Source organism: Myxine glutinosa, chromosome 1 (assembly GCF_964187855.1).
Source record: "Myxine glutinosa chromosome 1, kmMyxGlut1.1, whole genome shotgun sequence".
NCBI lineage: Eukaryota > Metazoa > Chordata > Myxini > Myxiniformes > Myxinidae > Myxine > Myxine glutinosa.
Window position 1 is genome coordinate 32,127,144 of NC_136261.1, and position 12,973 is coordinate 32,140,116.

At 44.0% G+C, this 12,973-nt stretch overlaps 1 protein-coding gene across 2 annotated transcripts in view; it reads left to right on the forward strand.

Annotated features, from left to right (window-relative positions):
* LOC137422484 (uncharacterized) overlaps window positions 1-12,973 on the forward strand; it is a 92,147-nt gene that overhangs the window by 59,537 nt on the left and 19,637 nt on the right. For both annotated transcript variants that reach the window (XM_068109230.2, XM_068109236.2), the window contains exons 7-8: window positions 2,280-2,401; window positions 11,088-11,172. In XM_068109230.2, coding sequence (XP_067965331.2) covers window positions 2,280-2,401; window positions 11,088-11,172 — 207 coding nt within the window. The remainder of the gene's footprint in view (window positions 1-2,279; window positions 2,402-11,087; window positions 11,173-12,973) is intronic.

Here is a 12,973-nt window from a genome sequence, read left to right on the forward strand (position 1 = left end):
GAGAGAGGGAAGCACACAAGTACAACAGTAGAGACAACAGTAGAGTAGTGAACTGTGACAAAATGTAATGTGCTGTGAGCCAGTGCTGATAATGATTCTGCAGCTTGTTTCAAATACTGTACCTCTATATGATAACAAACAAGTTGAAAAGCTATTTACAGTGGCCTGTAAAAGTATTCACCCTCTCCCAATAATACTACATTTTGATGAATTATGTAGAAACAAGCTTTTCAAATAAACCTTTTTATTCACAACTGGAGTTCAAACTAAACAGTTATCGTTTAAGGAGGTTACATGCCATATCAATCAAAATTCACTGGTTGCAAAAGTATTCAGCCCCTTAGGTCAGTACTTGGTGGGAACACCTTTTGCAGCAATGAAAAGATTGCGAAAGACTCTCCGAAAAGATCGACTGGACAACCCTCCCATCTACTTTCTCAACAATCCTCTCCAAGAAGTTCTGTCGCTGAAGATTTTGGGTCTCACTATCTGCCATGATCTTTCTTGGGAAAACCACATTTCCAAGCTGGCCTCCAAAGCCAGTCGCCGACTGGGCATCCTCCGTCGTGCGAAGTCCTTCCTCGGCACACCTGAGCTCCTCACCACATACAAGGCTTTCATCCGCAGCTCAATGGAATACTGTTCTCCCCTATGGGCCGGTGCTCCTGCCTCACACCTAGCTCGGCTTCACGCTGTTGAAACCAAAGCTTTCAGAATTATTGGAATCTCCCGCGATGAAGCTATCTCTGAGGGCCTTTCACTCACTCACCGCAGGCAGGTAGGTGGTCTTTCTGTCTTCTACCGACTCCTCTCCGGCCTTGCACCCCCAGCTCTCTCTGTGCTCTGTCCCCCAAATATTCCTACAGGTCGCACAAGATCTGCCAGCAACCCTCTGATGGTTAAACTGCCGAAATCTCGGCTCTCTGCTCACCTTCACTCTTTCATTCCTCTTTTCTCCCGCCTCTGGAACAAACTCCCTCACTCCCTTCAATCCCACTCCTCCCTCCAGGTCTTTAAAACAGCTGTTCACCACCATCTCTTATCTTCCCCCATCCAAAACCTTGATCTTTTCTACCCCCGCTAATTCACCCCAGATCCACCTTGTTTGAAATTCCAACTTCTTTCCTGGAAGTCCTGGCAGTGTCCATATGTTTTATACCTCTCCCACCGCCCCCTTCCCATGCCCCCCCCCCAAAGCCCTCGCCCTCTCTCAGATCTCTCGATGTCTCCATGTCTCTCGGTCCCTGCTCTCAAATGTTGTGTTTGTGTCCTTCACCCTCTCTCCCCATCTTGTCTACCGCTCCCGATGTTATATGTTTTATGTGTCGGTTTGTCTTTCTGTGTGATTAATGTTCGCTCTTTCACGAGCCTCGATCTTGTATACAACAAAAAAAAAAAAAAAAAAAAAAAAAAATGATTGCTGTGCGTCTTTTTGGGAAGGTCTCCACCAGCTTTGCCCAGTGAGATGGTGAAATCTTTGCCCATTCTTCACGTGAAAATTGCTCTAGTTCTGCCAAGTTTGATGGGGATCGTCAATGGACTGAAATCTTCAAGTCTTGCCATGAATGTTCAATTGGGTTTAAGTCAGGACTTTGCCTGGGCCAATCAAGAACATTTATTTTCTTCTTATTCAGCTTATTCTTATTTTCAAGTTGTTTGTCTGTCTGTTTGTCCGTACAGAATAAATATGATTTTCTCTGCAACCGTTGGTCCGATTCTCAGGAAATTTTTACCATAGGTGTGCCTTCTCCCGTATAATATTTTATTGATAATTATGATGACATAGGTCATGTGGTATGGGCGCCATCTTGGAAAACTCGAAAAATTGATTTGAGAAACAGGATTGAATGAGAACGCACCATCATTTTAAGTGAAGAAGAAGATGAAGGAGGAAGAGTTTTTGTTTTAAACTGTAAATTGAAACCAGCGCATCTATCGTCACCTTGCTCAACCATATCATACTGTTTGCAGGTTGACTCGCATCTGATTGATAAAAAGATGGCGATCAGAATTGATTGCGAGCATACGTGCGGCGTCTAACTCCCCTATTTGTTGACGGTCGCACGCACCCAGGCACACCAAGACCGAGCACCTTTTATATTATAGATTTAACCTGCACCTTTTTGCTTGATAAACACTCCTGATGTCATTCACTTCTAGGTTGTGAAGGCCCTTGTAGTCGTCTCTTATTTAATTTGCAATGTGACTATTACTTGGGATGAAAGTAAATGTATCTTGTAAACTATGAAATAATAAATTGTGCCACGTTCACCTCGCAGGGTGACTTGAAGGCGTACATGAAACGGGACGGATCTGCATTGGATGCACCTTCTGTAAGTCGAATAGCCTGCGAGATGGCTGCGGGCCTGACTGAGATGCATCGCCTTGGATTTGCACATGGGTAAGCTTGCTTATTGGCTCGGTGTGCTCTTCCAGTGCGTTCATCTGCGTCGTTGGCCAATGTGCAGTAATTATTTTGTGATGGATTTTGCACTTTGTATTTCCCTTTTATGACTTGCTTACATAACCTAAAATTCGTTTCGCACTACATAAGCTTTCAATGATCTGAACATCCCATTATTTGTTCACTAACTTTGAGCTTCAAGTTATTGGTTCACGAGTTATCAAGTGACCACTATATTCGTCATGTGTGTGCGTCTGTCTGTGTGTGTCTGTCTGTCCGCAGCATAACTACCCGATGATATCATCCGAGCTTGATGAAACTTGGGTGGGAGGTTGATATCATGATCTAGCTGTGTCCTGCCTAGAGTGGGTGTATTGCGCCCATTGTGGGCGGAGCCACGCCCGAAAAAGATGTATTTTTAGGGGGTAAGCTACATCTTCTCCGAGGGGTTTGGTGGAATCTGACAGGGGTTTCGATATTTTTTTAATTTTTTTAAATTTTTTTTGTATACTGAATCGAGGCTCGTGAAAGAGCTAACATTTACTTCACAAACAAATCAACCAGACAAACAAAATACCCAAAAAGAGGGAGCGGAAGACAAGATGGGGAGAGAAGGGGAAGCACACAAACACAACATCCGAGAGCAGGGAGATGTGTGGAAGGGAGAGGGCCCGGGGGGAGGAGGCATGGGAAGGGGGGGGGGGGGGGAGAAGTATAAAACACAAGGGCACCAAGGACTTCCTGGACAGAAGTTGGTATTTCAAAAAAGTGGAATTGGGGTGAAATTAGCTGGGGTAGAAAAGATCAAGGTTTTGGATGGGGGAAGATAAGAGATGGTGGTGAACAGCTGTTTTAAAGACTTGGAGGGTGGAGTGGGATTGAAGAGAGTGAGGGAGTTTGTTCCAGAGGTGGGAGAAAAGAGGAATGAAGGAGTGAAGGTGAGCAGAGAGTCTTGCTTTTGGCAGTTTAACCATAAGAGGGTTGCAGGCAGATCTTGTGCGACCTGTAGGAATATTTGCGGGACAGAGCCCAGAGAGAGCTGGGGGGCAAGGCCAGAGAGGAGTCGGTAGAAGACGGAAAGACCACCAACCTGCCTGCGGTGAGTGAGTGAGTGAGTGAGAGGCCCTTGGAGTTAGCGTCATCGTGGGAGATTCCAATGATTCTGAATGCTTTGGTTTCAACAGCGTGAAGGCGAGCTAGGTGTGAGGCAGGAGCACCAGCCCAGAGGGGAGAGCAGTATTCCATTGAGCTGCGGATGAAAGCCTTGTATGTGGTGAGGAGCTCAGGTGTGCCGAGGAAGGACTTCACACGACGGAGGATGCCCAGTCGGCGACTGGCTTTGGAGGCCAGATTTGAAATGTGGTTTTCCCAGGAAAGATCATGGCAGATAGTGAGACCCAAAAGCTTGAGTGACAGAACTTCTTGGAGAGGATTATTCAGAAAGTGGATGGGAGGGTTGTCCAGTCGGTCTTTTCGGAGAGACATCGTAAGAGTGTGAGATTTGTCAGGATTGAAAGACATGTTCCACTTGTTTGCCCAGTCTGTAATTTTGTCAAGGTCTGCAGAGAGTGAGGAGGCTGCAGACTGCCGATCTGAGGGATGAAGAATGGAGCGACAGAGAGTAGAGTCGTCAGCAAAGAGATAGAGAGGATTTTCAAGAGAGTCAGAGAGATCATTGATGAAGACCAGAAAAAGCACAGGGCCCAGAACACTGCCTTGGGGAACTCCAGCCTGAACAGGAAGAGGAGATGAGAGAAACCCATTCAGGGCCACACGTTGACTACGACTAGAGAGGAAGTCCGCCAGCCATGCGTGGAGATTTCCATGGATACCAAAAGAGGAGAGTTTGGTGAGCAGAGCGGGGTGCCAGACCGTATCGAAGGCACGTGATATGTCAAGGGAGACTGCTCTAATTTCCTGTTTGGCATTGAGGACCTCCATCCATTGTTGAGAAAGCAGAAGCAGCATGTCCAGAGTGGAGTGTCCAGGTCTGAAACCAAATTGATGATCAGAGATCAAGCCATTGGAGAAGAGGAAAGATTTCATATCTGAAGCAATGATGAATTCCATGACTTTGCTGATAATTGGGAGAAGGCTGATTGGTCTGTAGTTGCTGGGATCTGTTTTTGCACCTTTTTTGTGCAAAGCGGTGATGTTGGCAGATTTCCAAGCAGATGGAAGATGACTTTGAGCAAAAGAGAGAGTGAAGAGAACAGAGAGAGGGAGTGAAAGAGCGGAAGAACATGATTTTAGGACCCGTGGGCTGATGCCGTCAGGTCCAGTTGCAGAATCAGAGTCGAGGGTTGACAGAAACTTTTCCACCTTGTCAGGAGGAAAGGACACAGAGTCGAGGAGCAGCTGGGTACGACTGGGTACGGTGGGTACAGAGAGGGATGGGTTTGGGACACAAGATTTAGAGGCAAACACAGAGTTGAGGCATTCAGCTTTTTCACGTGCGGAGTCAGCCGTGTGGCCATTTGGGGTGAGGGAGGGGATGGAGGGGGAACAAACACCAGAAACAGATTTGACCAGATGCCACCAGGATTTGGAAGAGGGAGACAGATAAGAGAGTTCGGTCCTGAGAACGGAGAGATATTGTTTCCTGGCTCTCCTGAGGGTGGACACACACTTGTTTCGGGCTTTGTGAAAGGAAATGAGATTTCCTTCCGTTGGATTTGCTTTCCAGGAGACGAAAGCAAGTTGTTTCTGGGCAATAGCCTCACCACAAGATTCCGTGTACCATGGACGGCAGGAAGGGTATGACAACTGAAGACGAGATGGGATAAATCTGTGCTGGCTGCTTGAAGACCGTGCCAGTTGGCCTGAGTGAAATGCCAGACTTGTCGATGCTGAGGAGGCTCTCTGAGAATGGTCAGAGAGATGTCCACTTTAACAAGCACATGATCAGGAGAGCCGATTGGAGCAGAAGAAGAGCAGCAGACATTTTCAGGGAAGTTAGTCATAACCAAGTCCAGAAGAGAAGATGCTCCGTTGACTGAGATCCGGGTTGGGAAATTGACAGATTGTGTCAGTCCCAGTGAGTCGCAGAAGTCCATTGCTGAAGAGCCATGGCTGGTGAGAGAGGTACCCACACCCAGCCAACTGGCATGGTGACAGTTGAAATCACCACATATGAGGAAGAGAGAGTTGGGATGGGTAGATAGAAGTTGGTCCATATTATCAGACAGCGAGATGTAGATGGAGTCATCACTGTTTGGTCGACGGTACAACACACATATGAACAAAAGGTGGGAGCGAAGGGGAAGCCGTAGCCAAAGGTATTCCTGGGGGTGAGGTGGAGAGAGGGCAGTGCAGGGCGAGTGAGGAAGAGTTTTTTTATAAAGATAGTGACCCCACCTCCAGGACGAGGCTCAGGTCTATCATACCGGAGGAGGGAGTAACCTGGGAAAGATACCAAGGAATCAGAGACATCATGAAGGAGGAAAGTTTCTGTTAAGCAGATCACGTCTGGTTTGTCAAAAGCAACCTGTATGGAGAGATCAGTTAAGTTTGAGCGAAGGCCCTGGATGTTTGAGGTCCATACTGTTAAGGAAGAGGAAGGGGGAGCATCGGATACAGAACAGGGGGGGGAGCGGTAGGGTAAGATGTGGAAGAGGAGGAAGAGGTAGGGAGAGCTGTTGAAGGTGTGTCAGAGATTACAGAATAGCTTGGAGAAAGGGAAGAATGGGGCAGACAAAAGGTTTGATGGTGATTGGGTGAGGCGCAGTGAGGTGTTATTTGAGGAGGGGAAAGAGTGAGGCAGAAGGTTGAGGGAGAAGAAGGTGAAAGTTGGAAGGGGGAAGAAGCGGGGAGGATGCTTTGAGGAGGAGGGGTGAGAGGGGAGTCTAGGAGGGGAGGAATGAGGGAGAGTCTCGGAGGGGAGGAGTGTGGGGGGAGTTTAGGAGGGAAGGGGTAGGGGGGGAGATTTGAAAGGGATGGGTGATGGGGAAGATTTGGGAGGGCGGGGCAAGGGGCAAGGGGGAAGAAAAAGAAAAAGGTGTCATAGAATATGACAAAATAAAGTTCTTCAGGGGACAGATGAAACATTTTTTACAACGTGATCACGTGATCACAAACAACGTGGTCGAAGAACGAACGAACAAATAAGAACGAACAAACGGATAAGAACAGAGAAGGGAAAAAAATTTTTGGGGTTTTTTTTTTGAGATTTTAAAACAAGGAAGTATGGGGTGAAAAACAGAGACCGAAAGTAATTTGCAGCGCGATCGAAGAACCGCTGAGACCAAAAAAAAGCCTCAAGCCAAGGGCTGACACGGTAGCCTACTAGTACTACACTAGGCCTCAGAATACACGATATGAAAAAAACGACGATTCTGTACACAGGTATGAAAAACCAACACCGAGAAACCTATTAAAGTCACCCCAATAAGTACATACACCGAAAGAAAGATACAGATTCGACAAAAACACAATTGTGAAAAATTACTTAACTTCGAAAGCGTGCGCGCGGGGACAGCTTTGAAGAGACGTGACGACCAATCTTGCGCATGCGCAGATCAATGCCATTGATCCATTGGTTAGGCCAATGTTGTGTGTCTCGCCCCACGGAGCTCGATGTTTCATTTTTTTTTTTTTTTTTCTCATTTAATTTTTCACCGAATTTTCGGTATTGTGTAGCTAACTAACCTCATAACTGATTATACATTATTTTTTATCTCATTTCAAGGTCAGTAACCTTCGTTTTGACATTTCCGGGCCTGTTTCGGTTACAGTCCGTCCTTTGTCATTGAATACCGCTCAATCGTGAACCATCTTCGTCTCCTGACTTGTCGTTTTTATATTGAGCAGCTTTCCCTGTAACTTCACCTTCGTTTTGTAAAGAGTAAAGACCTTTGACCATGCCCTGGCAACAACATCCTGACGCTGCTTGAGTGTGTGCTGCGGTCTCTACTCCAGCATCAGTGATTTTGTTCCCAGTGCTGGAACTTTCCTGCACTTGCACTTAGACACTATCACAATGCTTTGGCATGGATCTCTGCAGAGCAAGAGAAAGTTGTTGCACAGATAACAGAAATAACTTAGCTTCATAATAACAATATCATGGAATACTAGTCTTTGTGAAGGATAGCTTTTCGTCGACAGACAAGTTGAACGATGGTTTTATTAACCAAAATATGACAGCTAACTGACATGGGAAGCGAAATGTGCCTGGTATTTTGAATGTTAACTCCTTTTCCAGAGCAAGAGATGGAGATGTGGGTGCAGGGAAGATTTTTATATGGCATTCATTCACATATATATAACCCAATAGTGTGAGCAGATTCGATATTGCGATAACAATATCAGCCGTGAAAATGCAGTTAATAAAATGGGTTTGAAATGAGGGTCAGCTTTCTCGAATCTTGGTCACCTCTGCTACTTAAATTAACTGACCCTGGTGGACAAAGAGGATACTTAAAACCAAAGCTGTCTTCTGCTCTTAGCTTTAAATTCACTCTTTTGCTGCACTTTATTGTTGATAATGCATTTTATGAATGAAGGAGGGTGTTTGGATCTACATTCAAGGTTAGACTGATCTGTATCCAGACCTTAACCAAAATCTAAGTAATTCCTCCTTGTCACACGTACCCAACACATCCACCAAGATTCGTCCAAAACCATCCATATCTGTTTGTGATATCCTTCTCATAGACAAACAAACAAACAGACAGTGGTGGAAACATAACCTCTGTCCACCTTCAGTGGCGTAGGTAAAATTAACTTGCCACCAGGCTTGCGTGTTGTGAGAGACGACACTGCATGAAAGGGTCTTTGAGAAAATGCCTGACGTTAATTACCCAACAGTTTATATTGATTTGTCAATCCATATCTGACATCTATGATGAAGATGACTGATGGAAGAAAGCTTTAAACCAAACTTAATTTTCCATGGGTGAAAGAGACAAGGGACAGACAAATTAATAGAAGTTGGGTAGAAAACAGTTACAGTAAACTTGATAGACACTCGTTTTGTAAGACTCTATTGCATGCATATTATAACTCTGTTGCATGCATATTTTTTGTAAGCCCTATTGCATACATCTTGTTTTGTAAGTCCTGTTGGATGCATATTGTTGTGTAAGTGCTGTTGCATACATATTGTTTTGTAAGTGCTGTTGCATGCATATTGTTTTGCAAGTGCTGTTGCATGCATATTGTTTTGCAAGTGCTGTTGCATGCATATTGTTTGTAAGCCCTATCACATACATTTTATTTTGTAAGTGCTGTTGCATACATCTTGTTTTGTAAGTGCTGTTGCATGCATATGGTTTTGTAAGTGCTGTTGCATGCATATTGCTTTGTAAGTGCTGTTGCATGCATATTGCTTTGTAAGTGCTGTTGCATGCATATTGTTTGTAAGCCCTATCGCATACATCTTGTTTTGTAAGTGCTGTTGCATGCATATTGTTGTGGAAGTGCTGTTGCATGCATATTGTTTTGTAAGTGCTGTTGCATGCATATTGTTTTGTAAGTGCTGTTGCATGCATATTGTTTGTAAGCCCTATCGCATACATATTGTTTGTAAGCCCTATCGCATACATATTGTTTTGTAAGCCCTGTTGCATACATACATACATACATATTGTTTTGTAAGCCCTATCGCATACATCTTGCTTTGTAAGTGCTTTTGCATACATATTGTTTTATAAGCTCTGTTGCATACATGCATATTGTTTTGTAAGCCCTGTTGCATACATACATATTGTTTTGTAAGCCCTGTTGCATACATACATATTGGTTTGTAAGCCCTGTTGCATGCATACATACATACATACATACATACATACATACATACATACATACATACATACAGTGCATTCAGAAAGTATTCAGACCCCTTCACTTTTTTCACATTTTGTTATGTTGCAGCCTTTTGCTGAAATCGTTTAAATTCATTTTTTCCCTCATCAATCTACACTCAATACCCCACAATGACAAAGAGAAAACAGGATTTTAGAAAGTTTTGCAAATTTATTAAAAAGAAAAAACTGAAATATCACATTGACATAAGTATTCATACCCTTTGCTATGACACTTGAAATTTAGCTCAGGTGCCTCCCATTTCTCTTGATCATGTTTGAGATGTTTCTACACCTTGATTGGAGTCCACCTGTGGTAAATTCAATTGATTGGACATGATTTGGAAAGGCACACACCTGTATATATATATATGATCTCACAGCTGACAATGCATATCAGAGCAAAAACCAAGCCATGAGGTCGAAGGAACTGCCTGAAGAGCTCAGAGACAGGATTGTGTCGAGGCACAGATCTGGGGAAGCCGACAAAAAAAATCTCTGCTGCATTGAAGGTTCCCAAGAGCACAGTGGCCTCCATAATTCTTAAATGGAAGAAGTTTGGTACATCCAGGACTCTTCCTAGAGCTGGCCGCCCGGCCAAACTGAGCAATCGGGGGAGAAGGGCCTTGGTAAGAGAGGTGACCAAGAACCCGATGGTCACTCTGGCTGAGCTCCAGAGATCCTGAGTGGAGATGGGAGAAACTTCCAGAAGGACAACCATCACTGCAACACTCCACCCATCTGGGCTTTATGGCAGAATGACATAATGAAGATGTCATAAAACGTAATACCTCGGTCTAAATAAAAAGGTGCGGCTGCGTTAATTTATGTGACCCAACAAGCATAGCCTTATGAATTAAAGACTCTCCATATGTCATTGTTGACTAACCAATCCAATTTGTGTCTAATATGAGCTTTTTAGTTGATGATGTCATAATGACATCATAAATCTTTTAAAGATAGTTCAAGAACAATATTGGCAACTGCATTGAATTCCTTCACCTCAGAAACATATATTTAAGGTAAAAATACGCTCCACGACTTACTCCCAACTAATTAAACGATTTTTTATTTATAATTGTGTAATAATTAGCTGATGACGTCATAATGACGTCATATATTGCCCTTCCCTTAATCCAATTTTTTGCAGCCCTACTTTTTTTTCTTAAAGGTATACCATGGAGATGCTTTGGTTAAAAAATGATACTTTTGTCCACCGTGTAACGATATTTTCACCAAGGTACCTCACTAAGAGCATGGGCAAACAAACCAGACTCAGTGGTTTTAATGATTATATACATATTGTTTTTGTAAGCATCTCCTCTGAGACTGGGATGTTGCGGTTCGAATCTTGGCTTGGTCATACGAAGGGCTTTAAGCATGACAAGAGCATGGACAAACAACCATAGTTTGGCAGCCATTGCACAGGCTTGATCGGACGAATGGCCTCCTGAGTTGATGTTCCTTGTAAAGGAACACATTATTTTTTTATTACAATACCAAAGCTGCTCTGACTTTCTAACAAGCTTCTTTTTCTTTGTGCATATACTTTGTGTATACGTCGTTGTAATATATTAAACTTGTAAATAAGCCTCGTGTTGGCCTGACGGTTAAGGTGGCTGACTTGAGATATTTAGGGTCCTGAGTTTGAGTCCCTGTCGTGCCGTTGAAATAACATGAGGTGGGTTGACTCAGCCTTCCGAGATCGATAAAAGGAGTACCAACTTGTATGTAAAAGGGGGTATTGCATCAGTGGCACAGCCACACCCCCAGAAGATCATGCAGCCAAGCAGCCATTGGCTGCATACGAACCACCATCTATGTGAAGATTTTACGTAAGCCAAGTGTAACTTTTCTTTGCTGTACCTGTGTGTTTTCTCCAGTGATTTGGCGCTCAGATCTTGGCTTTTGAACCGAGAACTCGTGGTCAAGCTTGGGGACTATGGATTGGCTTACGATGCTTATCCGGTGGGTCTCTTGCACTCGCAACCGTGCCTTGCATTTCTCCGTTCTAATCCTTCTGTCTTAAAGCATGTAGATCTCAACGTATTTACTTTACAAATAAAGCTGCTAATTTTTAGTTATCGAATTGGACACCTGCCATGAGAACCAAGACTATATATTCTATTCTATTCAAGCCACGTGAATGTGAGGACTTGCTGGATCGACTCTATGCATGCATCAACGATGTTGATATTTGGGTGGCCCAACAAATAAAACTTGCATTAAATGATCCTTAAACGGAAATCATCCATTTTTCCTCAAGGTTCCTCGCAGTGCCTCATCCACTGACCATGGTGGTTGGTGATGTTGACGTGTCTCCCATTGTCCATGCAAGAAACCCTTGGTGCAGTCTTGGATCGTCACCGAACCATACGAACCACATTTAGAGGCCATTTTTCCCTGCAGATCAGGGGTTGGCCTTTTTTGGGCACCGTGGTCCCCTTTTTTTGAAGCAATGTTTTACGGCCGCATGCCCTTACTGCCGCCAACCCTGTTAGTCACCTCTTGCGACACACAGGGAATTACCAGTAAACTGGTACTTAATTTGCCGACCTTGGAAGGATGACAGGCTGAGTCAACCCCCCTGGCGTTAATTCAGCGATGACTGGGATTCGAACCCAGGATCCTAGGATCCCAAGCCGCACCCTAACCGCTAAGCCAACACCAGGCTAACCATGAAACACACCACCTAACCATGAAAGAACAAAATCAAGAATGTTTGCCGCTCCGCCACTGCAGCAATTAGATGCATTGGACAGATTCGGAATGAGCTTCGGAAGCAAGCTACATATATATCACAAACACTAAAAAAAAATCTCCACTTCCTTTCCATTGAAAATAGAATAGTTTTTAAGATCCTTCTACTCAGATATAAAGAACTAAACAACATGAACCCGGCCTACATAATGGGCATGATCACACCTAATGTACCAGCACGCACCTTGAGATCTCCAGCCCAATCCTTTGTCGGTATCCCAAAAGTCTCAACTCCTTAATATGGTGACCGATAATTTGAAGTCGTTTTTGTCCCCTTCCCCTCCGACAAGGTCGCGGATGGGGGACATTAAAATGAGCTCGCTCTGACCGACCGACTGATCATATATCCATGTACTTTTGTGTACGTTTTATTTATTTCAAAAACAGTTGAACATTTCGCTTTCATATTGCAGATAGCTGTTCGTCATGATATTGTCTCAACCTGAATAGATCAGGGCAGTGATTGGCTATATTATGTTGTCATGGCATCAATCTTGGTAACTTGGCTAGTGTACCCGGTACTGTATTTCAAAACCTGTTGAACATTTAGCTTTCATATTATACAGATCTATTCTTCATACCACCCAAAAGGTGCGGGACCTCGACTATCATCTCCTTGTTACCTCCGCCACCAAAGCTGAAATGGCGGTTATGTTTTCACCCCTGTCTGTCTGTCTGTCTGTCTGTTTGTCTGTCCGTTTGTGAACAAGATATCTCAAAAAGTTGTGGATGGGTTCGGATGAAATTTGGCAGAGATGAAGCGTATGCGACAAGGACGAAATGATTAGATTTTGGTGAAGATCCGGCTACTAAAATTTTTTAAAGTGATTCTTCACCATTGGGAGATAGGGCCAAACACGATAGGGCAGGATATCTCAAAACGTTGTGGATGGATTTGGACGAAACTTGCTGGAGAGGTTAGGTGTGTGACAAGGAAGAACAGTTTCAATTTTGGTGAAGAACTGGATCCGTTACGGATCTGGCTAGTGTAATTTTCTTTCAGTGATTC